General features: G+C 35.8%; 1 protein-coding gene across 1 annotated transcript in view; it reads right to left on the bottom strand.

The window, feature by feature from the left end:
• LOC122805511 overlaps positions 1–20,168 on the bottom strand; it is a 2,681,670-nt gene that overhangs the window by 1,830,905 nt on the left and 830,597 nt on the right. The window contains exon 4 of the mRNA XM_044075707.1: positions 5,738–5,853. Coding sequence (XP_043931642.1) covers positions 5,738–5,853 — 116 coding nt within the window. The remainder of the gene's footprint in view (positions 1–5,737; positions 5,854–20,168) is intronic.

The raw sequence follows: 20,168 nt of genomic DNA, 5'->3' as shown, positions 1-20,168 counted from the left end.
GACGAGTGTATTACTAGTGGTGAAACTTTGAGACACCACTGCTTGAGCATACTGCCTTATTGGAACTGAATCCTTTGTTTTTGGGCATCTGTGTTGCTGTTCCAGTTATCGTTTTTTGACATTTACAAATAAACACATTGCTAACAGTTAACAAACAAGGAAACTGTGAATCACATACAAAGAACATGGCTCATATGATGAAGCTCCCGTTTACTGTAATCAATTACTTCCTTTATACCAAACCTACTCTGGAAGGCAGAATACATGCATACAACAATAAACAATCAACGATGTGACCATGAATTACAACTTCTTATACGACTTTGTACATACAGATGTTTGCTTGCAATGAAATGAAAGAACAAGCAAATAATGACAAAAAATGCATTCCTGCTTACTGCTGTGAGAACCATACAAGTGCATTCCACTACACACCCATACCTTTACAACCTCTTAGCTCAAGAATCAGAGATAAAGACCAAAAATCAAGAACAGATTATTTCTATTATATACTTAAAAAGTTGCATTAGCAAGCATTTTCTGAAGTATGCAAAGTATGAAACTCACACATCTGACATTATTTAGCGACCGTAATCCACAACAATTTGACAGAATGCCACAAATTTTACAAAAGACAACCAAAATAATTTTCATTTTATTTTATTTCAAGAATTCTGGACATAGCCAAAAATGATAGGGGAGAGGCCCCAAAAGGGACAATCTGTAAATACTATTTTTTATCTATTTGTTAATCAGGTAAACACACTGGAGAAAGTGTCCTTTTTCAGAGGTGAGCCAGGAGTACTGACTGAGTAACTTCACACCATTGGCAAATGGACCCAGGAGGATTTAAACCATGTACCCTTACCATCTCAGAGCCTTAAGTGTCAGACAACTTTAATTCACTAAAAAGGTTAACAAGAACTACAACAGGTGTTGCTTGGACATATACTTTCCAAATTATGAATGATTTACTCAAAAAAAAAAAAAAAAGACAACATTAAGGGAGGTCTGGCAATTAGTGTAGAGGACTAAAGCCCCAAACTCTCAATGAACTGCCTCAACAGTACGGTGTTTGATTTTTTTATACCTCCAATAGTGTGACTCTGAACAAGTCAATCAGAAATCTAACTGGGACTTCACACACACACAGACTGCACCCTCTTGTGATGCATGCTGAACAGTCAATCACACTTGCATAGTGTGCTCACATAAAACACCTGCCCTCCTGCTATATGCTCAGTAGAAAGAGCCCATTTTTAATTCCTGCACTTGTGTTGCTATTTCAGGAGACTGGGTCATTTGTTTGTGGGGATTGGGGCAGAGACAAATGTTCACAGTACCCTTTGTGCTAGAATGCTCCACACATTTTTCCAGAATATAAGCTAGTGCAGTTACAGTCAAAGTTTCCCATTACTGAAATGTCCTTGTCTTCTACAACATCAAGCAGTAATAAAAGGAACTATAAAGAAAACAATCAGAGTGGTGAGGAGAGGTTGAAAGAGCCTTCTATAGTTTGCTGCCCCAAAAAATGAAGTGAGCAACTAAGAAGGCAGCAAAAATAGGTAAAGCTAGCTTCCTGTGTTCCCCTCAAAAGTTGCAGTGAACTGACCATTTGGACAAGAATGGAGAAACCATGATGTAAGTTAATCAAACTAAGAGGGGAGAGTGCATAATGAACATGACCAAAGAGACAGCTGCTATTAAAAAGGGAAAGAGCAGGGGTGGGCACTAAAGAGAGGGCATTGTGATGTGACAGAAGTGTTGAAATTCATAAAACCTGAAAGGGATGTGGTCTTCAATGTGAAATAAAGAGCTGTTGATTAACCACCAAGGTGATTTGACAAGTTTTCAACCTTTACAAATTTGTGAATTTTTAAAGTGAAAGCTTCTAGTTGGTACATACCATTTTATTAAGTAGTCACTTGAAATGCTGGAACTTACTTAGAGTGAGTCTCAAAACACAGAGACTGAATGTTGGAAAAAATGAACGTACGAATACTAAGCCCAAGATGACCACTTCTTGGAATATTACCTTTTCCCAAAGGTATGATGACTTTGGGAAATAAGTCTGGGGGGAGTGAAGGGTCCTCCCCTTTAAAAAAGAAGTTTAAAGGAGAAGGGTGGTGTTTGAGACTCACTCTTCTCCTCAAGGTTTAATTTTTTTCGAGCTGTCACCGCTCAGCGTTTAAGAGTGCCAACATTTCAAATTATGAAGCAATTATCTGCATTATGTAAGACATAATGTACAGAATTAATAAAAAAGTGTATTAAGATGTTGTCAAAATCCAAATCATCTGAGTGATACCTGCAAAAACAAAACTATGAGAACTGAAAGGATTTTAACAGCACCAAACATGGCTCTCTGTGATAGTATTTTTCATGGATAATAACTGAGAAGACTGAAGAACAGCTAATAAACATGGTGCATAGTGGAGACTAGGAAATAATTTTCATAACTGCTATGCTTAGTGTCCTGTCATAAACTGCTTAGGAAACACCGGAGGTCATCATTCAGATTCATTTTTAAGATAACACCTTTGGCTCTGATGTCTAACTAAATGATTGTTTGGTTTGCATTTCATATTTTTCAAGAAAGTGACCACTGCTGTAACAGCAGCACCATAAGACTTATTTGAAACCAAACTAATTTGATGTTCTGAACAAAAACATTGTGACTTTAGATTTGTTGTGCTTAATATTAGGCCTGAGTTGCTACGCTAGCTTTGAATTTAGCAAAACATGCTTGAAGTTTGATTGTTATATCAGGCACACAGAGTCAGTAACAGGAGCATCACTCAATTTATATATTAGATTGGGATGGCTGAACCACAGCTGGAGGATACTGTATTGATGACAATTATCAAAAGCCGTCAGTCAAAGAACAAACTGTATGAGACACTAAGTGACAAAGACTTAAAGGTGATGCTTTAGTGCTTTAGCTTATTGCACAGTTTGATACTACCCTTGTAACTTGTAAGCAAGCAGACAGACATGTCAGATAAACCACATCTGACAAGTCATTGCAATAGAATGGAATGGTTTGCCATGCAAAAACCATGATGAGGTCTAGAAACAATGCATCAAGAAAATTGTTTTGATTAAGCCAGTCATGACAGAAGTAAGTAAAGGAAAAAGAACATCACTGGTTCTGTACCTAGGATGAACCCATGATGAGCACGTGAAATGCATTTATGTGCAAGCAAATTATTTAAAAACAGAGTATGGATACCTTTTTGAAGAATGTATGCCACTTCTCTGGAACAAACTGTCACTGCATATTAAGCAGTGGGATGCCTTTGCCTAATTCAAGACCATCCTTGACAAATGGATGAGTACCTAAAAGTTCAACCCCCAATTCTGACATGTTTATCTTTCCTGGAAGTCTAGGTTCTATATTGTCATTAGTATTTATAGCAAGTTATACATGGTCTTCAAACTTACCTGCGTTTTAATTCCTATGAACCTATGGATCCTATAAAGGGAGAATACATGTACATATGGGTCCACCTTTATGTAAAGGATAATTGATTGTGGTTTTCCTGGCACTGGGGGACATAATTTTCTTTAATGCAGAGAATGATCAGGATTTCTTAGAATTGTCATCAAAAATACATGAAAACCACTAATTATAGAGTTTCAACAGATCCATGTAACTGTAGACCCTTAAGCCTGACTAGCCTCATTTGTAAGGATATGTAAAGGATCATTACGGATTTAATAAATAAAGATATAGGCAACCATCAAAAATTTCAACCCAAGCCAGATTAGATTTGTCAGGGGCAGGTCCAGCCTACTTAACCTGGCTGACTTCTTTAAGAAGATACTGAAGCAATGGATGAGATCATATCAGTACACCCCACATATCTTGACCTTGCAGAGGCATTTAACACCATCCCACACTCTGGTATCATAGATGCATTCTTCCAGATAAATGTAAATCCCCATGTAACTCACCAAAATCCTCCAAGAAAGCCTTTCCAAATAAATGTCAGGAAATGTATAATTGTGTCCTTCATCAAGCATGACTTCCCTTACAATTATCATATTGACAACACATGCCTGAAAGTTGATCAGACAGTCAGCGATTTGAGAACCTATGTTAATAACATGTCCTTTGATGATGATGATGATGCATCCACTGTTCTAGTAATATCCTTTTTTACTGCACAGCTTGTATCTAAATGTAATGCATCCAGGTAAAATAACGTAATTACTCCACTATACCCTACTTTCATCAGGTCAATCATTGAAAACAAAGCCCCATTCAATATGTACATATTCAAACACTTGTTACAATGGGAAAAAACACAATGCATTCTCACAAAAAAAAAATCAGAGAGTCTAAATAATAAAATCTATGCAGGCCATCTCAAACTCCTGTCCCTCTTCTTGGAATAATACAGGCTACTAACAAATGACACCTGTCTTGTGTATAGAGCCATACATTCACAAGTCCAATGGCAGTATAACCACCTGCTCAAGGGATCTCAATCTTTTCCCCAGTATAAATAGAGCATGTTGTAGTAATAAATATGTTTCACAAATAATACTTTTCCTCTTCAACAGACTTTCACTGCACATAAAGTGAAGTGCTTCTCTTACTCTGTTTAAATGTAATTTGGACAAATGGATAAGAAATCACAAATTCACCCCCAGTGCAGCACTTATGCCCTTCATTGTTAGGGGCAACAAGTAAACATCACCAACATATCCTTGCCCGGCCCACTTCTGAGCAAATATAAGGGATGCAGGAAGATTTTTTTTTTTTTTTTTGTAAATTGCTTGAGCTTCCTTCAGCTCTCAAACAAACAGACCATTCCTTAGCTGTACAGAAAGTTTTAAATTTCTGTATAGCTGTAGTGAGGTAAAAATGCTTTTCAGAAGACCTGTGACGCATTTGTTGTGTTAACTAAATATTTCATATATTTCAGATACCTAAATAACCCCATTCTGCTATCTTTCAGAAGTATTTTAGTCTTAACCTATTGCTGGTATGTAGCATCTCCAACTAAATACTATTTTCACAAAGTATAAAAACTGATCTGAAGTCCTTCCTCACTGCAAAAACTGGCAAATGTTTATTGTAATAAGTATATGAATATTACTGCTAATATCCAATGTGAGTTAACTCTGTACAAAAAATTATCTTTAAGTGGACAACAAACTAGCTGCCATGTAATAACAGAACAATTTTTGCTACTAGATAAATATTATAACTGACAATGCTGACAGTCTAGTACGAATTACAGGTTAATGAATGTCAACATAAATGCAAAATCTGTGTTTTTTTATCTATTTTGGCATTTTTCTCAAGGTATATGTAAAATGTCATGCACAGATATGTATCAGGTTATTTAACGAATAGTATTCTATCACTTACACTTGGTGTCACGACCTTTCAACATGCATTACTTTTGAAGAATTTTCTCATGCAATTTTGAAATATAAGTCAGAACAGTCTATTAAATCACTAAACTATTACTGCATAATGAAAGAAAGAGGAAAAAAAAAGCCAAGGACATTGCATTAAATGAACTACTAAAATGTAAAAATCGTTTGCAATTTTGTGCACACTAATATGTGTTTCAACTTAAACCATAGATATACCACAGAACTGTAAATGCTATTAAACTGTGTTAAAGAGAAATAGTTCTGAAAGAGTTGTTAACTATTAATGGATTGTGCATCCAGATGATAAAAATTGTTGCATGCTCAACACAGGAAGTATTCTTACAGAGCAAGGAGATCCAAGAATTCATAGAGCTGCAAGCGGCCTTTCTCAATAAAAGAGATTTTCTTGTGCTTAATATAATGTTTCAGTTTCTGTGGTGCCACCAATCTGCCACACATCTGAAAGAAACCCGCAAAAACATTAGTTAACAACAGTCCTACATTATTAATAGTTGTCGTTTAACATTTTAATTATTTTATATTAATATTTTAATCCTAGTTTGCTGCTTTGAGAAACAAAGTTTATTATTTTCCACTGAGATCAATAAAGGAACAACAGACAGATCTGTGCTGTTTTCCCCCAAGTCTATTTACATATTAAAAAGATCTGAGAAGTTAGATCAGGTTTGTATGTAGCAACTGCACATGAAAGAAAACAATTTTCTGTTTCATAAAATGAAGTCATTCCTTTACAGCAGCAGCTGCTGAATATCAATTACCTTCCTAGTAAGACAGTGCACTTCATGGTTCCTACAGTGGAATTAAAATGCAAATACTGCAAGGAAGTAATTTTAAGTAGCACATCAAACTCTGAAATAATAGAAGCTATCTTGTCAGGATAAATGTTACTTACACAACAACACACAAATATAAGTAGTCTCCCAGTTAATTATTCTGTTTGTACAGTAACGAACATATAATTGCATGCATTGTACAATAAGCATATTTGCTACTATACCATAAGCAGATAACCATGAAGAGCAATCTGAATAATTTATAGTTACCAGGTCTTACAACCCATTCATTTTCCAAACTACCTTTTTTGTTTCAACAAAGTACGAGTTTATTTGACTTTCCTAGCACAGACTAGCCATGATTTGGCCTTGATTAGTTCCCATTAACACCTTCATTCTTCTTTAAAGCTATGCCCTTCCATGACGTTCTGGAGGCTTTTCTGAGAGGTGTTACTCTTATTGTAGACAAAACGTCACTTTCTTTTCAACAAAGTTTGTTATTTTATTACCAGACTATTCATCCACCTAGCTCTGGTACAATGGGAAAAGACGAAACTGTTGCAAACAAATGATTACTCTGAATATATATATATAGCTTGGTATGTGCGATTTGCTGACAAAATGTTTTTGTTGTGGGAAGGTCCATCTGATTTATTAAATGAATTCATAGAATATATGCATATTACTATGAATTTTCTAAAGTTTACATATAAATATTCTACTGAAGAAATAGACATTTTAGATGTTAAGGTCAGGAAAACAGAGTTAAGAAATATACAAACTAGCCTATACAGAAAGCCTACCAGGAAAAACAACTTGTTGCATAAAAATAGTATGCACCCTAGACATGTTACACGCAATGTTTTGAAAGGGCAATTTTACAGAATTATGAGACTGCATAATAATGCCATGCAGTTAGAAGTAGCTATTAATTCTCTAAAGCAAGACTTTATACATAGAGGATACAGTGAGAAATAGATCACTGCATTACTAATGCATGGATGGACAGGGAAGGTAACTGTAGAGCTTATTTTACAGAGAGGGTGGCAGCAGATGAAGAAGAGGAAAAATCTAATAATGAGGACATACTTAGGGTTCCATTACAATACTCAAGTGATGTCAGTAAGTTCTGTGACATTATAGAGGAACTGGAATATTTTAACTACAGTACCAGAACTGAAAGGAGTAACAGATGAAACACCCCACTTTTCTTTCATAAATAATAAATCTTTGAAAAAACATTTATGCTACAAATCGTAAACCCATAAAAGGTAGTACAATCAGGTTGGTTAGGTACTTTCACTTGTAGGAATTGCACAGTGTGTAAGTATGTTTTTATAGGTTCATACTATGTACACCCTTATGCTAATTTTAAAAAAAGAACTGGATTTTTATGCAAATTTAAGACAAGAAATATAGTCTATTTTAGTAGTTGTCAAAGATGTCATGCTTTCCATATAGGAAAGACTAATCAATCCTTGAAAGAAGGAATTTTGGAATATTACAGGGACATTGGGCATAAGAAAAAAATGATGCCTTAACACAGCATGTCCCTACATCAAGGACCAGAGCATAATTTTAAATTCTTAATACTTGAAATAATAGAAGGGATAACAGGAGGCAATATTAAAAAAATAGGACAGAGACAGCTAAACAGAAATGGATTTTATTTTTTAATGCTGATAAACCACTTGGTTTGAATGGTGTGCTATATCTTCAGATCTTTCTTAAAAGCACATCCACTTAGACATTGACATGCTGTGTTCTTTATTATTTTTTTATATAGCTGTTTTTTATGTGGAATTTAGATATAAATTTTAGTATGTTTTTAATGTTGTTTTTCCTTACTAAAATTTTACTTTTTTATAAACACAAACCTGTGAACCTCTGCTCTGCCTCAGTCTCTGTACTTGCTTGTGTGACTGGCACTAATCAATTTCAGTTCCAATCTCCTTCTGCAGAAAACATTCATGGTCACTGTGGTGGAAGTAGGTGAGTGGCTACTAGGCTGCTTCCCCTTCCATTTGTATCATATTCTGACTATTTAGGCTCAGCTACTTTGCATAACTTCAGGGGATGTTAGTAGTAGCAAACCAATTAATTAATCATAATGCATGGGGTGCTGTGACTATGCTTCGACACTGGAAAAAGATACACTAATTAAGAGTTTCTGTAGCATAAGACACAATCATAAGAGTGCTCATCTGTGTGTAACAAAAAATACTGCTATGCACTGGTATGATTTTTCACTAGGGGCAGTAACAGCCAACAAAACACAAGAACAGAAAGTAAAACAGTTTTAAAAGTATGTAGAACTTCACTCTGCTATAAAGTTTGGCAGAATAGAGGGTCTAACAGATTTAAAAGTGGTTTTACAATCTGCCAGAGGGGCACTTCATTTCTGCGTGCTGCATCCATCAACTGTCTTTGATCTTACCACATATTGTTTCCTTGTCCCTTGAAAAAAAAATACCCAAAATTACAGTTGGTCTATAATGTCAGAGTTTGGTACTTCATATTGCTCAGAAAATGCATGTTGGTGCAAAACCTGCTGCTCTATTAAATGTTTACGGGAATCACAGCAATATTTGAAACTGCCCCTCATTTTGATCCTTTGCCTCCACCATTATTTTTGTACTTGCCCAGAATCCTTAAGAAAAGAAGTTGATTGGCATGCTGCTGTCTGCTTGACAGTGCTATGTGCTGTTCTGGTTAAAAAGTTTGTGTACCTGCACACTCTCTCTATTTTTTTTTTTTTGTTAACTGGTAGTATATGAAGTAGATATGGCTCAATGTACTATAGAGAATTATGATTGGGTCTATAATCATAACCTGTATGTCTTTTCTACATGGATGGCAAGATTCACCTCTCAAGCTTCACTCTTGAGGTCAGTTTCTTGTCATTCATGTTTGTAGAACATATGTGGGTTATGATCGGAGACCCAGTCATAATCCTGTGTATTATTAATTGTATGGTTATGGGTGGGCCAGTTTTGGAAAAAAAGTGTACAGCTTAAAGCAATTTAGAAAAAAAAACACTTTTCCTTATGTTTAATATGAAATTGATTTTAATACATAGTACTCAGCTAATTTAATAACTTTGAAATTGACGTTTATTTAAACAGAAAGATAAGTAGTTTGGCTTAAGAATTATACTGTTAAAAAAGGCAGGAACTGAATAATTTATGTAATGTTGCTTAGGTTATATGATATATAGCAATATATGTGAAGTATAATGTTTGTAAATGTGAACTTGTTAATACAGTTTGATTACTTTTTATATAAATGTAAATTTGCCTATGTCACAAGTGATAATTCAATAAAGGTGTTAAAAATGACTTATCAATTATGCAATCTTGCTAAGTCATGCTTCTGCAGGTAGGTGACATATGATATCAGTAAATTTTAATGCTATTAAGTGTTTGCGAAGGTAGGCAGCAAAGATAGACAATAAAAAGTATATACAGCACAGTCTCTCTCTGAGTACAGTATATATTAAAATGTAATTACATTTTTTCTCCACCCCATTCCCCCTACCTTCGCATGCAGTGTGTGTGTATGATGATACAGCCATACGAAAACATGACAGAAGCACCTGCTTAACTAATCTAAGTAGCACTCTCTTCTCTCCTTCAGGTGCTGCATGAACAACAATACTGCATATACCATTTGGTAAAGTCCTTGGTGCTACTGTCATGTGAACTTAGCAGCCACTGAGATACTCCCACTAATTACAATTGGCTTATACAGGTTTATGTAAAACAGAGCATCAAAGCTTGGTGACAATCACTGTGTCACAAGTTCACTCTCTCTCTCTGGCTTCCTGTTAAAACTAAAGTCAGTCCAATAGATGTCATATAAACATTATACTTGCTATGAACATAAAAGAGCAACACACTAGTGGGTGAAGATGAGGATTCTGGTGCTGCATTTGGAAAGCTTAAAATATTGCAAAATAATAATAATTGTGCTTCTGTTACTTTTGGAAGATCTGTACCAATAACAAAATGGTTCTGCTGTCATGAGCTCATAAAACTTGGTGCCTTTGCTTTTTTTTATACAGAATTACAGCTGCATCTGGGCATCCCAGGAGGAGGAGAGCAGATGTCTTTACTTAAACATGCATGTCATGCTGCAAACAACATGAGGGCCTGTTTGCAAATAAGTCTTTGTTGTTTTTATAAAGCTTGGGAAGGCTTACCTGCTCTTTTTCATTCTTCTACTAGTTTTCATCGATAACAATAATTGACAATCAATTGTACAGTTTCCTGTTTGTATTTTAAGTACCTTAGTCTATTAGAAAAACCATACAATATCATCTGCTCAACAACCAGGTAAACTGGATATGGATTATAAATCTGGACTTGATAAATAGGGTCTAGAAAGCTACACAGATGATTATACTTGATGTTTGGATAGCTACAACCTAGGAGTGTTTTACTTCACAAAGTCAATTGTCAATGCAACACAAGAGTTTCATATCCAGTCTTCTCCAACTATACACATTAGCAGCTTATAGCCTAATTTTCCACACCAAATACCTTTCTCAAAGAAATCAAAAAAGCCCTTCTTAATTTAAATGATAATGCAAGCTACAGTTATAAAAACCTCACCCCTCATTTCTAAGAATTTAATCTGCACATAGCAAAACCATTCATACATATCTTTACAGAATTATATAAAGTAAAATCTTTTTTCCCTTATAGCAATAACATGCATTTGATAGAAAAATATATATAATTTGGTAGAACTGTTTTTCCTTCACAGTAACAGAGGTTTGGTAAGACTGCTTTCTATCATAGTAACAGTGTGATATTTTTAGAACATAGCATCTGCAAGTACAGAAAAGAAATATGCAGTAAGCAAGTATGATAAGCTAAACAGAATGTGCTTGTGTGGAAGAAAAAATATTATACTTCTGAATGTTTTTGTAACAAATGAAATTAGCAATAGAAGCTTGTTGAAATATCATAAAACAGCTGAATAACAGATAAACAAGAAAGTAGAAGAATTTGGAGCAAAATACCGCAAAAAGTACACTATTTATTGTAAACATTAAGCTCTTTCATCTGTTGGTTTAATGGACTTCATCAGAACAAATAAACAGTGCACACAATTTAAATACCTACATAAAACCTTCCCCTTAATTAATAAAACACAATTAAAATAGTGGTAACCATGGTTACTTCATAAGCAATACAGAACAGCATACCCATTACAGCAGCAACTCAATTGCAATCACCCCCCCAAAAAAAAAAAAAAAAAAAATATATATATATATATATATATTAAAAACAAAGATGCAGCATATAAATATCCTCAACACTGAAAAATAATAAATTATAAATGAACATAATGGTGCTATTGTTAAACTAATTTACTTCCCACAACACTATAAAACCTTATAGGCTCGTGCATCCAATGTAAAAAATATTTAATATCAAGAAAAAAAGTGTGCAGTTTTTAATTTTAAAACACTACTAATTGAAACATTCTTGTTAAGACCAGGGCTTATTGTGGCATTACTTCTCAACTGCCATCTAAGCTCTAAAAACTCTAAATAATCATCAATTTGACCCCTTCCCCAGTTGTCCCAAATCCACTTGGGTCTATTACCATAAACTGAAATTTATGCATAGGATTCCCCTTCAAATGCTTAAACAAAGCATTTCTATCATGTTTTTTCTTAGTATCCTATATGTATTGGTAAATCCTTTTTCTGAGGCTAATCTTGGTCTTACCAATATAAAATGATGTTCAAAATCCGCATTGGGCCACACAGACTACTCCTTTACTACTACAGTGGAATCTACGGTGCAATTTAATTTCACCATAACCCTCCACAAAACAGGTGGAACCCTCCAAGATGTATTGCCACTGAGCACAATTACCACACTTAAACATCCTCCATTCCTGGGTTAACAAACTCGGTCTTTCCAATATAGTTTTAAAACTAATGTCCTTTTTATATGCAATAACAGGCTTTACCCCCACAATGCCTATATATTCCTTATCAACCCCAAATACCACCCAATTCCTTTCTACAATGGATCTAAGATCATAGAAGTTAGTGGTATGAGTTAAAATAAGGGACTTATAAATGACTGAAAACCATTAACATCATTACTCATACTTCTATTGGAATTACAAATAGCAAGCTCATCCTTTTTCCCTAATAATGGTGCAAAATGTCCTGTCTTTCTCTTAAACTCTACTTCCTTAAAAATATTTAGTAGAAAATCATCAGGATAACCTCCCATATTAAACATATTCCTTACCTTTCTCATTTCAAATTGAAAATCATTCTCACCATATATCATTTGTGCAATCTTAAACATTTCCCTTTTACCAACGCTTTTTTTCTGGTGCAAGGGGTGCATACTGTCAAAATGAAGAAAATAATTTGAATAGGTGGGCTTATGATAAATATTGGAATCAAAGCCCTTTTTAATACAGTTCTTTCTTAAAGTGATATCCAAAAAATATGCAGAATCCCCCCGAATGTCCATAGTAAACTGGAGAAATTCAGTTGTGAAATGTAAATAGTCAAAGAATTCCTGCAACCTAGCCTCAGCATCCCTCCAGAAAAAAATCATATTGTCTAAAATGCATCCATATAGTAGCTAACAAGTTTTGAATTCACAATTTAAAACAAAGTTAAATTCTCAAAATGAAAGGACTGCTTTGGCAAACATGGTAGCTGGCAACCCCTGTTGTCTGTCTAAAAAGTTGGCTTGTTTATCTGTTATTTGATTTGCCCACGTGAAGACATTTTATTGTTAGGTATAAACAGTTGAATGTATACAGATATTCAAGAGAATGAATTTGCTAAAGGGAAATGGCTAACACAGCATAAAAAAGTTGCAAACTATCCTATTAGTGAAAAAAATTTCGACCTGCAGAGAACTGATTTTTCTCTGGATGAGATAAGAATGCAGACAAATAATGCTTCAATACAAGAAAATAATATTTTCTACAAGGACAAAGTTTTAAAACTAGCTAAAAGTGACCGTAAAAGACTGTTTGGTTGACATTTTGTAATCTGTGTCAATTGAGGAAGTGCAGTATATCTGACAGTAATCTGTGTTATAAAGAAAATGTTTATAATATCACAGTAGTGCTTGGTCGACTTGTTTCAATAAACATTTTAAATATATAAATATACAGTTGTACAGTTAAGTCTATGTATCTGCTGATAATTCAGTTTAACTCATCTACACCCACCACTTTTCCTTTGCCTTTAAAACACATACATTCAACCCATCCCCCATAAAAATCTAACCCTTTAGCACAAAAGAGCCACACTGAGACAGATGCCTGGTGTCAAAGTCATAGCCTCAAGCTCAATGCCAAACATTGCATTTTTATCCCCTTTGGTAAAAACTCTGTACCCAAGAACTACCACATAGGTGGTAGTCTACTTAACACCGAAAGTGTGATGAGACCTTGGCACACAGGTGGACAGTAGTCGCTCCTTTGATAATCACATTGCTACAGTAGTCAGAAAATCCTTCTACATGGCACACCTCATCACAAAGGGTTTCTCATCCAGGAAAAAAGAGGTAATTGTTCCCCTCTACTCAGCAATCATTAGACCCATTATAGAGTACAATGCCCCTTTTGGTATGTACCTCACAAGACATCTACAACAACTGGAAAGGCCACAGAAATACCTCACAAAGAGGATTACTGGCCTCAAACAGATGCCCTACGCAGAGCGTCTCAAAAAACTACAGCTTTACTCCATTGCATATCGCCTACTTAGAGGCGATCTCTGCCTAACATACAAAGATATGTTAAACCCAGAGCTGTTGGACATGCTCCACTTAAAGAAATCCCAATTCCTCCGAGCTACACGCTCTAGGAACCTAAACCTCATCACCACAATAAACAGAACATGCTGGAGGGATATATTCCTGTCCCAGAGACTTCCCATACTCTGGAACAAACTACCCATCCATATCAAACAAAGCTCATTAGCACTGTTCAAGAAAAATCTTGATGATTGGATGGGAAATAGGAGATTCACCCCGGGATCATCTCTGTGGCTCTGCTCGACAGGGGCACAGGAAAATAATTTTCTTGGGTAGCGAAAGCCAGGATACCTTTTTGGCTAGGCTTATATAGGCCCTAGGGCCAATAGCCTAGTACCTACCTATGAAGCATGCAGTGGCTATAGGCCTCTAGCCAGTCTATGTTCTATAACAAAAACCCTCATAAAGCTAATAAGCAAGCAACTCTGGGAACATATAAATACTGGCTTCTCTGTGACAAACATCATGATTTAGAAATTCTTTCAGCACCTTTAACAGCTCTATACTCAGCCACAGAAACCAATTTTAACATTAATAATTCAAAAATAACAGGAGGACTTTTATTGATATGGCAAGAGCTTTTGAAACAACCAATTATAACTTAATTCTCTATAAACTCACTAATTTTAACTTAGCCTTAAAACAGTTTTCAAACCAAGTTAAAATATTCAAATCAATCTCCAAAATTAAAAGCTTCCGGTGCGTACAGGGAATTTTATATCTACTCAAGGTCCTGTCAAGTACAGCAGTGTCACAAGGATCTGTATCTTGGCCCACTATTGTTTTCTATCTTCATTAACAATATAGCCACGGACCTTCCCCAGCTTAATTTAATGTAGCATCTTGATATCTTACTACTAAAAATCAAGAAAATCAGCACCCTGCAACAAAAACTGCAAACTAGTTTCACACAACTGTGTAACTAGAGTAATATAAATTTGCTACTGATTAATCCTAAAACATCAAGCTTTATGATTTTTGGCATTCAGTAAAAGGTCTTAACCCCCCCAACTCACACAATTAAAGAGGCAAAATGTACCAGCTACCTCTAGTTTTAGAGAAGAGATATCTAAGAATAACCTTAGACCCTACTCTTTCACTAGTAAAACATACAGGCAATGCATAAATAAGACCTTATACTTACTGAAACTTGTGCTAGTAAATTTCACATCTCCTTACCCCAACAGCAAGAATGACTATAAACAACAAATGTACTAATTCCAAAAGCAAAATATGTACTATCTATATTAGCTTTACATGCATGCTCAAATATACAAAATGCAAACTATTATTAAAATCAGTTATTTTATAATTTGAGTCTGGAGAGTTTAATAGGGTGCCATATAATCTGCATACAACTCCAATGTTTAAAGGCCTTAATGCTTATTATCTCTTAATTCTGACATAATTTCTTAATACCTACTTCCCAGTTTATCTGAGGTAGATCTCTTAGTAAGAGGGGTATAGAAACTGCAACTCAAATTGCCAGGCATGATACTAACTCAGCCAGACTGAGATCTAATAATATGTCCTGTAGAGATGTGTACATACTCTCAAACTATGAAGTATAGGATATTTCATCAGTTAGTAGCTTAAAGTCTCTCTTGAGGCAGACCAGCTTTCTCACTGCAGCATATTTCAAGCCATGCAAGGTTAAAAAATCTCATGCAGCAGCCTGGTAATTTCCTAGCTTATACTTTACACTGCTAGTTATTTAAACTACAGTAACCACCATAGACCATCAATCAATTTTAGCTGGGTCGTAATGTACTGAGAGTCCACAAAACTATCAGAATTTCAGTGGTATTTTCTAAGCCGAGTTTGCTTCTGCAGACCCCAGTACTCAACTTTTTTTTTTAATATGCACATAGCAAACAGGAAAGTTTACAACTTCTGGTATTTTACATTAATCGTATTAACTCAGCTTGATTAATGCTCCTAATCCACAAAGTGTTATTACAGCAAGGGTGCAGTAATGCATTTTTCTCAAAATTTATTAGTTGAAGTCAGGAACGCAGTAAACTTCCGTAGTCTGTTGCTGTTCTCTTCAGTCTCCTAACATTATGTTTACTTACAATCCAGGATTTACAACCATCCCTCTATTACACATGTATAACACACTTATCAGTCATATTTTAACCATTTTCTACTTTATTCTGACAGGTTAGTCAGTGCATATCATTGATTAACTACAGCAAAAGTTAAGCCGTTGTCAAAAATCTCAAGAATGGCTTTGCAATAACTGTAACCTACACTTTATATCCATTGCCTAGGAACTGTAAGATCTTCTCATTGGACAAACCAGAATGATCCATGTTTGATTCTGATGGTTGGAGTTACCCAAAGCAGTTTCCACATGATGCAGTGAAATGTTATGGCTTGTCAGTACACTGACTGAATATGTTCTCTTCTAAGACTGAAAGGGCCTTAATCTTCTCCTTCTAAGGAATACTTATTTTACTGTCATCATTACCGCTGAGTCACTTAATGGGAGCTCATCCTAGATACTGTTTGTGATCTAGCTTGTATGGGATTGTCTGCTAGTAATGTTACCTCTGCATTACTACTGTAAATAATCTAAATAATCTGACTCCTGTATTGCATTCTGGCACCTGCCATTTCTTTTGTGAAGTCAGGATGATTTTGTGACCATGTCTGCTTTTTTTTTTGTTTGTTTGTTTCTTCCCCTCACTCAGATATTCATCTTAATAGATTTACAAATATTTGTTTGCAAGTAAACTCAACTGCTTTTAACTTTCTACTCCTTGCTTTTGTTTTCCATATTTTCCTATGATATGGGGTAGAATCTGAGTTTTCCATTAACGCAAACATTTGTCAAACTTCAATCACAAAAAAATCCCCATTTCTTCTAGCCTTCTTCTTTAGGCTTCAGTGCTAGATTTTTTTAATTATTTTCTCATTTAATTAAAAATACACCCAAAATCTGCTTTTTTAGTCCTTTAAGCTGATTTTATTTTTGTTTCTTGAGCATGAACCCAATTGGCCATTAGATGTTCTGATGCTACTGCTATAGCTCCTATCTGCTGGTCCCAGTACTACCTCTGTACCAGATCACATTAATAGAAGGGGAGGGGAATGGGAGAGACACTTACTACCAGTATTACCCCTCCAGATGTTCAGTATTATGAACATTCAACTAAATAGACTGTTCCTATATATATATATATATATATATATATATATATATATATATATATATACATATATATATACACACACATATATATATATATATATATATATATATATATATATATATGTTTACTATTGAAATTGCGATCGCACTTAGTCGAACGGACACTTATTTACGCGAACCGAAACTGCGAAAATTGTTCGCTACCGACAAGCATTCGACGTTCGACATTACCGGCCACACAACACCTCCACACCCATGCTACCATGGCTCACACAGGGGCGAGGATCTGCCGTTTGCACAATTGGATTCGACCACGGTGACATTCGCTCATCAGCCTTCGCGCAAGTCGGGTCGCACATAGTCGGATCGGCATTTCAATGGTAAACCATATATATATATATATATATGCACGCACACACACACACACACACACACACACACACATATATATAATCTATCCACATACACAGGCGCACACACACATATAGGTAGACAAACACACCTCCATGTCCATACATACACAGGTGATCCTCAATACATTTAATATCATGGTGGCTAGCTTGGCACCCATCACGTGGCAGTTTAGCTTGATATGATTTTCTTCTGTTATACTTTAGCCTCAACCCAGAATTAGAGGTTCATAGGCAAGTACTAGACCAGCTGCCCTTGTGGGCCATTTTAAGCCTAGCCAATTTCCATTTTTGTGCTGGAAATAATCTATGCCATTTGGTTATAGTGTGTCCTTACCCATCCTATGGTCAGTAATTATATATCACCCATAGTGAGAATATCTGGGAATCATAGCACAGATAATTTGAGGGGATCCATGCATGGGATAAAGCATTTAGGAGCTGCATCTGTCCATTAGTAGAACAGGGTCAGTCCTGGGGTAAATGTTGTGTTTCCTATTCATAGATATAAGTTATACATGAAAATGGACAGGGATGAACTCTGTTTTATGTGCATGGAGAGTCTGCAAACATACCTGCTCCTTCAAACCATAATGCTGATGTTGCAAAAGAGGTTTAGATCCCTTGACTGAGTATTTCTGATGCTATCTGACTTGCCACTGTGCAGAAAATTCATCAAGTAATGGGTCAGAGGATGCTTTGTATGCCAGGCACAGGTCACCTCTTAGCAGTCTGTAGGATACCAAGTACAGTGACAGGGCTTTGAGACAATCCATATAGGACATATAATTTAGATCTTGTATCCTTTTATTGAGGTATCCTTGTGAGTATTCTATTTATTTCATGTATCTGGAGATACATGCCAATGGGGACATTATATACAATAACTGGCCTAATGAGGGCTGAGTAAAAGGGAACAATGACATCCCTTTGTTTAAAAGACACAATCCCTTTATTTATAAGTTGTGCAATACAGAAGGACATTTTTACAACAGACACATGTTGGTCAAAAGTTATTCACTGTCCACATAAATTCCCACATTCTGAACAACTGGGTTAAAACTCTAAAGGGCATATTGTCAGTGCGGTAGTTCCCCAGAGTAGACAGCTTCCCAAAGAATACATGATGCATTTTTTTGCATTTAGTTTCAGGCCATGATTTTGACATCAGTTATTTCAGACAAATAGCCAACTCATTTTGGGAATTCAATGACTGCTCCTAGAATACAGTCATCTGCAAACTTAGTCAGAGACCTTTGGTATTGGTTTTTACTTCAGAAAAGTAGATGCCAAACAGGACAGGTCTCAGCACAGAACCCTGGGGGACTCCACTGGTAAATAGTCACTTTGTGGAGGTAACTTGCCCTATATGGATTATCTGCATCCTATCTGTGAGCTAGTGGCAATCCAGTGGGTGGTATAGGGGTTTATTCCCGGTTTGTTAAGGTTTTCTACTATGCTTGACTAGGGAACTGTGTCAAAAGCTTTGGCCAAGTGGAGGTATACATTGTGTATCATTTTTCCTTCATCTACTGCTTTGATAACCTTTTCAAAAAAAAGTCCAACTGGTTGAATAAGCATGAGCTGCTCTTAAGGGATTCAAACTGAGACAGGTCTAGTGTTTGGAGGTTCCCTATGTCTTGACTGATTAATTCCACGGTAAGTCTTTCAATAGCTTTGCATATGAGGCTGATCAGACTTGGGTCTGTTCTCCATTCGCTTGGTGCAAAACCTGTATGGAAGCCAAGAATGAACAAAGTTGTTAGCAGTGTACCTAACTCGTGCTTCATGATATTTAAGATGCATCCAGGAATACTGACAGGACCCACTGATGCAGTATTGTATAGTATTGTTGTAGTTTAGTCTCTGGATACTGCAACAACAGTATAGAAGCAAACTTTATATTATAAAAACATACTAAGAAGTTAAGGATGAAACTGCAAATAAGAGGGTTTTCTACTCAGGTGACATGTTACAACAGAAACTAAACCTTGAAGGAAAAACAGTAGTACCTCTCAGTGTGTAGCTCATGGCTGGATTCAGAGACCTCTGCAGCATACTAATTCCAGTAGCACAGACATGGCTTGGTCCACAGAACATGTTGAATGTGGTTTATACATGAACTGTATGTAACTGTATCATGCTTGGCATAAAACCAGTTAGGACCATGTTGTACTAAGAAGGCATGTACTCCTGTGGCACTATGGTGGGACTACATGTAAGTGGAACATTGATGCCCGTGACAGTGTTGACATTCTGATCTCTAGGTACCTACCACAGCTGCTACTTGTTCTGGTATGGCTCTTTATAAAAGGTTTCAAATACATCTACTACTGTCACAGCCAGAATAAAATGGACATTCAGGTCAAACGCCTCTAACAAAATTCTCATGATACTTTCCCTGAGTAACATAAGGACACAATATAAAGTATCCGGCTGTCATACACATCTACCACAATGAGAGAAATTCCAGATCCCATTTTATATAATCTTTTGATAGTCAAGTGAATTTTGCAGCAGTAGCACAGCCCAGAATCTTCAAAAGAAAATTTGAACATATTCTCTTTTGCCAGTTGCTTGTGAGAGTCCACCAGTATGC

Source organism: Protopterus annectens, chromosome 6.part1 (assembly GCF_019279795.1).
Source record: "Protopterus annectens isolate FY-2018-M chromosome 6.part1, PAN1.0, whole genome shotgun sequence".
NCBI lineage: Eukaryota > Metazoa > Chordata > Ceratodontiformes > Protopteridae > Protopterus > Protopterus annectens.
Note: the sequence above shows the minus strand (reverse complement) of the source record. Positions and strands in the feature narration are given on the sequence as shown.